The sequence below is a fragment of the Haliotis cracherodii genome, unplaced genomic scaffold (genome assembly GCF_022045235.1).
Source record: "Haliotis cracherodii isolate W230 unplaced genomic scaffold, xgHalCrac1.p SCAF_3, whole genome shotgun sequence".
Taxonomy (NCBI): domain Eukaryota; kingdom Metazoa; phylum Mollusca; class Gastropoda; order Lepetellida; family Haliotidae; genus Haliotis; species Haliotis cracherodii.
In genome coordinates, this window is record NW_027266286.1 from 15,766,494 (window position 1) to 15,778,944 (window position 12,451).

The 12,451-nt window shown below is 37.1% G+C and overlaps 1 protein-coding gene across 2 annotated transcripts in view; it reads left to right on the forward strand.

Annotated features, from left to right (window-relative positions):
* The first annotated feature begins 247 nt into the window (after positions 1-247).
* Positions 248-12,451, forward strand: part of LOC139474980 (transcription cofactor vestigial-like protein 2) — a 30,711-nt gene continuing 18,507 nt past the window's right edge. The window contains exons 1-2 of one of the 2 annotated variants that reach the window (XM_071258184.1): positions 248-327; positions 11,976-12,234. In XM_071258184.1, the coding sequence (XP_071114285.1) occupies positions 301-327; positions 11,976-12,234 (286 nt within the window). In that variant the 5' untranslated portion in view covers positions 248-300. Of the gene's footprint in view, positions 328-11,584; positions 11,692-11,975; positions 12,235-12,451 lie in introns of those variants that run through there. The other variant, XM_071258183.1, reaches the window with a different exon arrangement.

Consider the following 12,451-nt stretch of genomic DNA (forward strand, 5'->3'; position numbering starts at 1 on the left):
AAATAAATAAATAAATAAATAAATAAATAAAATCAGCATTTTCCCATATTCTGGGTGTTCCTTTATGATGTTTGCCGATATAAAAAAAACCACCTTGTACATTTCGCCTTGTTTGGCCACCATACCTTGTAAATCGCATGAGATCAAAGGGATATTTTAAGTGTGACGATATTGATTTCAGCGTTAAGAATGTGGCCGAATTTTCTTCTCACAGTAGTCCGTGGCTAACCCACGTTGCATGGACCACATGGAACACATGGAGGAGAGGGTTGACGATAGCTGGAACAAACAGGCTAGAGAATGATCGGGATTATGTATTCCATGAAGGTAAGAGGCAAGATTGTAATGGGATATCAGGAGACTGGGGGGAAGGTGGGGTTGCGTCACCCAGGGGTCGGGGTGTCTGGGGTGCAGGATGCCCGTGCTGTTCAGTCCCGTATATGCCTTTGAAGGTAGTTCTGTGTCTTTGCTTAATGGAATTTGTATTGATGCTACATTTGTTTCGACGATTATGGTTTATATGATACATTGTAAAATCAACTTTTAAGGATTTTAATCCTGGGGTAGAGCTTGTGGGTATACGGGTAATGGGTGTACTAACGTTTTGATTATAATATATGAAACTAATATTTCTTTTAAATTGTGACGATAGGTAATATACTTGCATATCAGTAATGTGAATGAGGTACAAGTTTCATTTTATTGACTTTTTAAGTTTCATTTTATGCACATTTTTTTGCGAACACCCTGTATCATCTGCGATTCTTAAAGCCATGATCATGTTAACGTCGGAATTGTAAAGTTGATGCTGTTTTTAGCAGATATTTCTTATGAATATGGAAAGGGTTTTGTCGCTTTTATATATAGGCATGCGTATGAACATCGACGTATATAACGTGATCACATAGTTATATCATCATATCAAAAGACCCAATTTCAATGTTGTTAAATATAAATATATATAAGTTCTTAAGAACTTATTTGAATTGCATTAATATATGTATATTTTAAAAGTTCCTATATATAACAATGTGATATTATTTTAGTAGCAGTTTAAATAAGACTAGCAATAGTTTTATAAGTCTGCGGTGTTGTCAACCGACTATTGTTTCTCTGTGAGCAAATGAAACGACTCTGAGGTTATGCAAATACGAGATTTCGCGCCAATCCACAAGCGTTTTCAGGCTGAATTCGAAGTGTTATTTGTGTGTGTCTGTTGTGTTAGGGACTGACAGTAGCTGACAGCTGAAGCATAGAGCATGTTCCAACTTTTGTCAATAAGATAACAAACACATTTACAACTAAATGTGTCTGTGATTTCAATATTGTGAGATGCATAATATATGTAATTTGCATACGTGTAAATAAGAAATGTTTTGATAATACTGAATTTTATTTAAATCATTACACGTCTAATATTCACTGTACATTGATTGATGAATAAGTTTATTTACCTATACTTATATAGAACAGTTTCCAAACACACGGTCGGTTACCGTAATGCAGAATATTTACGAATATTTATTTATGCTTGGGGTCTTTGTGTCTTAAAGCGTGGTAGTAAGCTACTAAGGGCAAGATGCATGTAACTATTTTTTCTCTCGAATAAGACATATGTTAATATAGACAGCTTGATACTTTAATCACGAACCGAGTGCTTTATAGCAACTCCAATCGGATTTCTTACAATATAAAAGCTGTACAATGGAGACAGTGTGAAATCAATGTGTGTGTGTGTGTGTGTGTTTGTGTGTGTGTGTGTGGGGGGGGGGGGGGGGGGGGATATTAACGTGCAATTATTTTCAACAGTACGTAAATATTAGTTGCAGTAATTATGACATTTATGTTATGTATTTAAGTGTCATGGATACGAACTAATTAATCAACAAAGGTTCGCCATATCCAGTATCTTGATCGACAAAAGCAGGTTATGAAAAGTAATGTCAATCTTGACACCACAAGATAAAAGCATGTTTTTTTCAAACACTTTTCATGTAGCAATTATGCAAACGTATGATTTATATTGCAGTATTTCAGTGGCCTGACGTATGCATACCCTCACACGTAACATCATGTTTCCATAACGCTTCTACACACGAAGCTGTTTCTAGAATGATGTCTGTAGTTTTGATAGTCTGTACAATCCATATTCATTGTATCAGTTAGTCCTGTTTGGTACCAATTGGCATCGTGTGGTATTGACATTATTTGATATTGTCTGGCAGCAGTTGGCATTGTCTGGTATTGACATTAATAAATATTGTCTGGCATCAGTTGGCATTGTCTGGTATTGACATTAATTGATATTGTCTGGCATCAGTTGGCATTGTCTGGTATTGACATTAATTAATATTGTCTGGCATCAGATGGCATTGTCTGGTATTGACATTAATTAATATTGTCTGGCATCAGTTGGCATTGTCTGGTATTGACATTAATTAATATTGTCTGGCATCAGTTGGCATTGTCTGGTATTGACATTAATTGATATTGTCTGGCATCAGTTGGCATTGTCTGGTATTGACATTAATTGATATTGTCTGGCATCAGATGGCATTGTCTGGTATTGACATTAATTGATATTGTCTGGCATCAGATGTCATTGTCTGGTATTGACATTATTTGATATTGTCTGGCATATGATGACATTGTTTGGTATTGACATTAATTAATATTGTCTGGCATATGATGACATTGTCTGGTATTGACATTATTTGATATTGTCTGGCATCAGATGGCATTGTCTGGTATTGACATTAATTGATATTGTCTGGCATCAGATGGCATTGTTTGGCATTGGCATTAATTAATATTGTCTGGCATATGATGGCATTGTTTGGTATTGACATATTGTGTATGATATTATCGGGTGACGGGTGTTATCTAGCATTCATTTATTCTGGCATTTCTTCATTTCAAACATACATTTTTATGCAAACATTGTTGATGGCGGGTGCTACAGATTCTTGTATTGTTAGGCGCGAACCCTCCGTTCTTCAGATATATAGATACCTCTTAAGGGAGATATTTATTGAAAGCGAAAATGTTTATAACTGTATTAAATGTTACTGTTATCCCGAAATAGAGTTTCCGGGACGATCATGGTAAGTGACCAATACTGATAAATAGACATGAAACTTGTTCATTGAATTGATCATGGAGGATTTATTCAGACCAGATACCTTGGTCTAATATAGAAATTAAAGCAACAAAGCTATTTCCATATTCACTGCCTCGGACATAATTTTTGTCACTGTTGCGTCAAATTTGAAAATATCCTCCACATGTCTACCATAAAGCTTTTTGAAAACTTTACTGAGGCCTTGAATGTAGTAAATGGATCAAACAACTTCTTAGTAAGAATTGTATGGCGCTCTTTGAAATCTTGGTAGAAAGAGCGTGGTCGAAGAAATGTATGCCCTGTCCATGGAAGACTTTGTGTTTAGCAGCATGGAAATGGAATCAGACCAGTCGAAATGATTCGTAACTCAGGAAATGACAGAAATGACAGAAATGACAGAAATGACATGTTGGTGACTGCTGTCAAACGTTACATAATGTAACATTATGTTTTATAACTAATAAAAAAATTCGACGTAGATAAGCGGATATTTATTTATTTGTGCGAATTCTTTTGTCAATACTAAAATACGCGAGTTTTACGCTGTTTTAAGCAAAATTCCAGCAATATCACGGCGGAGGCACATGTATCTTTGGAACAGTTTAGGTTGTGCTTATGGAAATGCATAAGTAGGTCCTGAATCGTCAGTGGCAGTACTTTGAAATTTATAGGAGCAACTTTAACACAGCAGATACAAAATATGTTTGTGTGTATGGAAACGTGGTCTATAAAGGAGGAGTCATTGTGTAGTGTTAAGATTAGTCAAACATGACACTTTCTGCTTTTAAGTTGAGGTGAGGTGGGGTGATGTGAAATGAAATTAACGTCGCGTCCAAGGTTAACGCACTTATAAAGCGACGTGCATGCACGTGAGTATGTGTGGCTAGTGTGTCGTACTAGTCCGGACTGATGCCGATTTATAGTGCTAGCACATTGAGATACTCTATCGGAGTTTAACATGAATACTCCACTCAGACACAGTATACTGACTCCGAGCCGACCTGTCCGTGTATTAGCCCCTTAATGCCGAGCGCCAGACAAGGTAACAACAAGTACCATCTTTTAACGTCTTTTGGTATGACGTGGCCGAGGATCAAACCCCGGACCTTCTGCTTTCCGGGCGGACGCTCTACGGAGACGGTCCACGTTAGTGAAACCTAAAAGTAGGTACTGACAAACCAAGGATCATAATCGGAGCACATCCAGATTTAAACCCAGGATCAGCGGATCCTTTCACAACTCAGCGGCGCGAATTTCGGGGCATGCCAACACCCGCCGTTGTGACGTCGAATGTGCTGTGCAAATGAACTCGAGTACTGGTAGCTGTTCCCCTTGAACGGCAACCGTAACTGCTCAAACAAAGATCATATGTTGATACTGCTTCTTGAGAAATGCAGGAGAGGGTTAAGTGAAGAAGTGTATTTCCCTGAGAACTATAAAATAGACGATGTCATGTCAAAGGTAACCACGACACAGCAACACTGTTTTATCCCATATTGCCCTGCATTACCTCGTATTGCCCTGTATTACCTCGTATTACCCTGTATTACCCTGTATTACCATAACGATCTCCACATTCTAGACAGGGGATAAAGATTCAACTGCATGTAGATCTATTCATATAATTTACATAACTATTTTGCCTTTACGCCCAATGGAATATGTTTCGGAAGATAATCCAGACTGTTTGGTCTCGGGTGTTGACGTTTTACATTAGACACGTACTCATTTACTCACATAAGTCATTTTGCACATGTGTAACTATACACACATGTGTATATGTAAATTTACTATTAAAATTAACTCAAGTGTGTAAATAAGGAATGTAAATGATGTAAGGCACACATATTCATCAGTATGTTCACGACTTTCAACATGTTTTCGAGAGTTACCTTACAGAAATCTTCGCATGAAGCAACATGGGTTTGATTTAATATGTACACCAATATGGACTCATTGAGACCCAAAGAACACACCGTCCACCCAGCTGTGGGTGTCAGCATAAAAGTTGGTATTGCTGTAGTCTGAATAGTGTCATTTTCAGAATAGAGAACTGTTAACAATTTGTTTGGTGTTGGCGAAACAACAGATATATAGTAACTAGATCATCCTCTGACGTTGGCATAAACATTCACATTACAACATTTACACACAGTGCAAATTCATATTTACATTTGCACCTGCTACAGACATGATGTAAATTTGCTCCTGATGACAAATATACACGCATATGTATAGAGGTGCATGTGAACGGGGTATAAGTCCTACACCTATCGACACATAATTATCACATACGTTTTATACGTAACACGAATATTCCCCCATGTCTTTCGAAACTGGAAATATCTTTTTTTTGTGTCGTCAAACCCTTGACAAATTTCAATTTACTAAGGATCGGTTTGAATTTCTGTATAAAGAAACGCTTTTAATGAATGAATGATCGGCGAAAACATGTGAGAATGTGCAATAAGCTTCGTGTAAAAGGATGGTTTTTAGAGGAGGTTATACTTTCTTAGCCAATGCACTTGATAACCTAATCTTTTTATGATGTATATTCCGCCGTAAAATGAACAACGAAGTTCCATTCCATGTGTGTTTATGTGTACATCGTCTCATTTCTCGTCTGACGATGACCGTTTTTTCCCCTTTCTTTATAATATATTCTGTGTGTCATGCTTTTATTGCATGATATGATTATGATTATAGAAGGGGTTTTGTTGTTTTATATTCATGAATAATTATACATAAAACGTCAACACAAGAGAATAACGTCTTTATTATCGGCTGAAACAGATTCCATCTGCGTAAAGGGCAAAATAGCTTTGAGAATTATATGAATGGCCCACTGAAAATAGTTCTCGTTTGAAGAAACCCAATGCATTAATAATTGCGATTCATATTTTGTGATGCTGTACAATAAGGTACGGATGTAAATTACATTCAACCTATTTCAGTGGTTTTATTGTGTGAACGAGGATGACACGATTGTGTAGTTTTTTACATATAGCATTGACAATAAACATTGAAATGTTTGAACAGTTAATCGACTTTATTCTGTATACAAGTCTGGGGCAAAAAAGACCAAACATGATACGAGGGAAAAAACAACTACAAGTCCACTATTTGTCACATCGTCATGATGAAAATATACTACTCAAAAGAAGTTAACGAACACCGTTTCTTTCATATGATAACAGTTAATCTCTCATGCCGTGACAGCTTAACTATAGTAATGTGAAAGAATAGATTGTTATTTAACTTCTTTTTGAAGTATATTTAAGATGCGTGACAAGATATATATTTGAAAGAAAAGAAACCACGTTAAACGTTACTTTATCATTGCTTTAATTATTTTAGGTTCACCAAAGGAAAAAAAACACTCGTATATTTATCACGTGACCTTCCGTCAGAATATATAACAATGCAAATGTAAATTCACGACGTGTACCCTTGAGAATATTCAGTCTCGTTTATTGACAAAACAGATTCAAGCGGGTACAAAAGGTAATATAGTGAAAGGATTTAATGAAGAAAGTGGGATATTGTTTCAATCAAGAGGCATCATACCTGGTAAGTGCGCAACGATAAAAAATATATTTTAACGGTTTTGCTGTAACAAAATATAATTTCTTTGGATATTCCCGACTCAATTTTAACCCGTAGATTTCCAGTATCAATTTAAATGCACAACGCCAGCGAATCTCGACCACGATTAGTTAAGATTTATCTCCCTTTGAATGATGACATCTAATTCTGCGTCATACTCTCCTACCACCATAGCTATGAAGATAAAAATCCCATTCTCAGGTTAAAGTTGTCTTTATTGCTGACCCGACTGATAAGTCATGCATTAAACGGTTGAGCATATATGCTGTTGTATGTTTACTATTTGCCCTTTTGTACGACATGTTGAAATATGATTGAAAATACAATATATAAAACATTTAAAAAAACATTTAGAAAAACTCATTTATGACTGTATTGCATATGCTCATCTGATTTTTCGATAAAACTAAATGTTCTAACAAAACATATCTGATGCAATTATTTTTATTTGTTGGGTTCGTCAGAGTTAAAAATAATTTGTTGACTTTAATTCATGTAAACATTGTCTTATTTCCTAAAGGCTTACACTGTTTTAATTACTTTAAAAGTTCGAACTGAATTTATTGTACATATTTCAAAACCAGCACCTTTACTATGGACGAAACCAGGCGCCGATCATTAACCCTTTTAGACATACTTATCTCCCCTTGACCGAGATCGCCATGCATTGACCAAATCTACTCTGAAAGGATGCCAGTGCATGTATTTTCAACGTTCCCGTCCTCAGTTTCGAGACGTGAAGATGAATACACACAGTTTTCCATAGCCTACGATTTTGCGATCTTATGGTTTTCTGCGAATAACTTTAAATCAGTTGTTGACAGTGCTACGATCTCTTGTCTTGAATATGCTATATCAATTGTTTGGATTTACTTGCTTTAATCGCGGTAAATTCGATTTCTCATTGCCGATGTACAAGTTAAATACGCGTTCTTTTAGAAAAAGCGATCTAAAGCTAGGTGTACATTTAAGAGGAACATTCTCTCATTTAAGTGTATATTCTCACGAAAGGCTTTATGAAACTTCACAATTTGAACGTCATGCACAAACGAAAAAAGGTCATATATGTGTTTGCATTTTTTTCTTCAACAAAGGCTTTTAGTTGTGTCATACAGATTCATTTAAGACATTTATTATACTCTTCGAGGCACCTTCTTAACGAATCCCCCTCCCTTCCTCTCCACCATACCATCACCCCACGGGACTAATACCTGCCACACGTGTTGGCCATACGCTCCCCTGTTGCTCCGCATCAATTAAGTTAATTAACACTTCACTATTGAAACCCGGTCTCGTAGATCTAGCTCTAAAGCACTTCTCAATTTCTGTTGTTTTTGTCAAGATGTTTAACATGTTTTATGCCCACTTCATTGACCGACATGGGAGCATTATTCGTGGACGGTGTTGAAGCTCTAGTGGGTCTTGATAAGAAGGCTGACACACGAATTCTGAACATGTTAGTAAGTTGCTAATATATGAATAAGACTGATATAACTTAATAATGGATAGAAATACTTGGAATATTTTGATTGAAGACATGACGCCCATAAGCCCCTGCTACAATGAGTGTAAGACACACATATACAATAATAAGGAACAAGCATTTCCCCCATGTTTTGAATTTATGGAGAGGGCGGGGAGAAGGGGAGAGAAAGAGAAAAAAAACTCTGAGGAAAAAAGTTTCAACATTGACATTATAGTCACCGAGTTAATAAAACACTTGCATTTCTCAAAGAATACTCTTAATTTGAATACTCTGTATTTGTTTGATTATATTTCATCCACAAAACTCAATTTGTAAATTAAGACATTAGACATTGACATCGGTCGCGCTCCTCATTATGTTGACAAACCTGGTTGCTGTAGTAACATTTGAGTCACTTTGAGGTGATATTATTTCAGCATTTGACAGTATTTCACACACAATTACCAAGTGTATATTATTACTTTGATGCCTGTTGTAGTTCACGATTTGCTCTGAAACATAACGTCTCGAAGTCACACTGATATAGAAACACCATGTGCTTGTTGATTTCCTTGCGTGTATGATACATAACACCATGGATAATCATATGTGTTAGACTGTAACACGGGACCCTCATGTAAATACATGTACATATATGTTGATACCTACAATGTTAGCAGGCAAGAAGTTCCGTCATTCCGTGTAGTTTCTCCGAGAGAGAACAAATACAAGTCGGTTGCGAAAATACATTTTTACTTTTAGTTGCCTCACCATTAGGAGATAAGAGGAGAGTTGTTAGGTTCAGTCATTCCTGGTGATATCAGGACTTCGAATCAATGTAGTTCACAGTGAAGTCCAACATTGCTAAAACTAGAGAGACCATATACATCTCTGTTTAAACACATAAGAACTGGCATCTTAGAACATAATAAGATAGAACAGAATATAAGTTGCATCGGAAAGCTGTGAAGTAATGCATACATACAACGTGATAAAAGAATTTGTAAGGTGGCAAGTGTAAGCCTACCTGTGCAATATAAAAGAATGGATTTTTGGGGTACTTTTTTCAGTAAAGTAGGACAAGCTTACCTGTTCGCCAACACCTGGTGTCATCACAGAGTTTCAGTGATCCATTCATATATTTAACACTCTTTTGCCTTATACGCCCAATGGAATCTCCTTCGGCAGATAATCGAGACTGGCTATCCTCTGGGGTTGACGTTTTATATTCCTAAAAAAGATCAAAAATATATCCCAATAAAATTCATGTCTGTTGTTGATGTCAGGTTATCAATGACGTGTACTTCATTTAATTAATTATATCAAATTTAAACAGAAAGAATATGTCTGTCAACATTTACACCTAACTGCTCGTAAGTGGAACGTGTGACAGTGGACGTTATATTGGCCACACTGTCAAACACAGTCAGATCTTTAATATCGATGTGGATCATTTATCATCTTCCAATGCTTATCATACGTGTAGTGACTTTTTGGACCAAGAACAATGTCAAGAACCTGGTATTATTAACATTGAAACTTAGGTTTATGTCCAGCGATATTCCAGCAGCTCCAGCCTTTGGTGTCTACATTTCAACTTTTGAGTTGAGCATGCTCATTCTACGAAGATTTCAAAGCGCGTCGTGTGACTCTTGTATCAAAAGTTGATTGATTAGGGTTACAACATTCACGGCCGTAGTAAAGCCTTCAAAACGTTAATGGTAGAAAAGTGGAAAACATTTCCAAATTTGACGCATCAGTGACAAATATATTGTCTGGTGCAATTCCCTATTTTGACTTGTACCTTATGTTTCCGTGTGTTTTTCTGGTGACCAATTGACTTGGTTGTACGTGTGTTTGTGACGGGTGCCACCGGTGGGTCAGGATACGCTCACGTTTTGGGGAAAAGCTGGTATCATCTCTATTTGATTAGGATTCATAAACATAATAATAATACAAAACGTCAACGCCAGAGAATAGCCAGTGTCGAATATCCGCCGAAACCAATTCCTTCCGGAAAGAAGACAAAGGGGAGAAAATTATATAAATGGATCACTGAAAATCAGTGATGACACAAGGTGACACAAGGTTTTCGCACGATTATGATACAGTCTAAATAAATAAATGAAACTTCCAGATTTTTTTTTCTTATGATTGCGGAAAGGGTTTTATCGATTTTATTACAGCATCATATCTTCAATTCGGATGATCTCAGTTACGTTTGTCCTACGATGTTTATTATCCGTTTAATGATATTTTCGATCAGAGTGTTGGAGTGCGTGTCTTGTCATAGTTCCAGTGGCGTCGATATATTGGCTGCTGCACGCCAGATGAGGAATCACAAAACAGTAGTATGAATGGTTCTCGTAACGCCTTTACGACCGATGTATCCGAGTACAATAGGTGCTGAAGTGACAGTTTCGTGCTGATTTGCGTGATATACAGGTGCTTAGCATTTCACTATCTGCACCCCATAAACATTGTACACAATGCGAGGAGGCTAAGACATACTGACATATACAAGTATACGAAGGCGAATTCAGAAGGAGAATGAAAGGGGTAACATCGTTGACATTTGGAATTGTCAGCAATAAACAATATTAACGTTGAAATTGATATTTTGTATGGACATCGTTGATAGCTAAAAAATCTCTTTTCATATATCCGTGTGTATATTTTATTCAACGTATTTAAACCGTGTGCATGTTCAAACTAACACAGAAATTGTCTTTTCTGTTTCTTAAAGTGCATTCGTTTTCAACCATCAAACGCTGTATAATTCTAACATCAGTTCTCAAAATGGTGTTAGGGAGACAATAACGTTTTTCAATCAAGAACAACCTCATGTAGGAATGGCAATAATTATCATTATTATCAAATGAATTGATATGGGTTAACATTAGTGGTTCATGGTACAACTAAACGGTGTAATTTTGTACGCGCTGCAGATATTAGGTTCTGTTCATACCAAGGAATCTTTATTCCAAGAAACACGAAAGCTGTAAGGGAAAGGGGGGAAGATATTGTGTGCGCCCGTATCTAACACGTGTTGGTGAAGCTGGGGGTCCGAGAACAATACGATACTCTCTTCACCTAGCATCGCTGGCCGATTTGCGAAATTTGAGACCAAACATAAATATAACACGGTCCCGATCACCGGGGTAGCTACATCATCCTTAGGCACCGCTTGTCGCAAAGTCTGGGAACTCTGCATTAATCTGATTGGTCTCAGTCAGCTGTCAATCACGGCAGGGGGCGGACGTCAGAGAAAACAAGAGCCCAGCGCGGCAATCGTTCTAGATGTCGTTACAAAGCTGCCCCGCCCCTCAAATTCCGAACATGAAGAAATACAATTCCACGTACTCATGGCAGTGTTGAAATCGTCTCATGGTAGCAACGGATAACGGTGTGTGGGGTTTGGAGAATGACTTGCGTCGATCTTATGTATCAGTTTTATTCACCTTATTTTCCGTACAAATCAGCCAGCGATGAAAATCAGGTAAGAGGAGCAGGGCTTCAAGAAGCTGACAACTTTTGTAATTGAATTCTAGCAATACTTTAATTGTATCTTTCGATAAGGGCATAATTGCATGACAAATAGTCGCGGTTGGAAGCATACCAATAGGGACTCTCTAACATACTTCACGCTCCCGACATTACCAGTGATTCTTGCCCTGTCTGCCTAGACTATAAGCTATAAATTCCATTCTCACAAATACTCCACACATCACATAGCCAGAAATTCGCTGCCACCGATGTTTAATACGAATGTGCACGTTTCAGAAATTCGGCGTTCCGTCGATGTATGAGAGTCCTCATGCCGGACATTATGTAGAAGGCAGTCCCGGATCCGAACGGGACGGCGAACCAGCTAAGGAAAATCAACCAAAAGGATCTCAGTACCTGAACCCAAACTGTCTCCTACTTACATACTTCTCTGGAGATATTGCCTCCGTTGTGGACGAACATTTTAGTCGAGCTCTCAGTCAACCAAGCAGCTATACGATAGACAGACAAGGGAGCAAGACATACTCCAGATCAGGTAAGTGCAAGTTTCATGCATTTGAAGATTTAATATTTTAAGAAAATACCTTATTGAAATGATATTTGAAGTCAATAGTTATTTTAATTAGGTCTTAAGGATTTATTTGAGGTGCCACATATAATACCAGTTCAATAAATTTGAAATTATTTTTCAATAATCGGAATATTGGTGATGGGGAATATTTGTCATTACCGTCACTGTCAAAGCTATATAT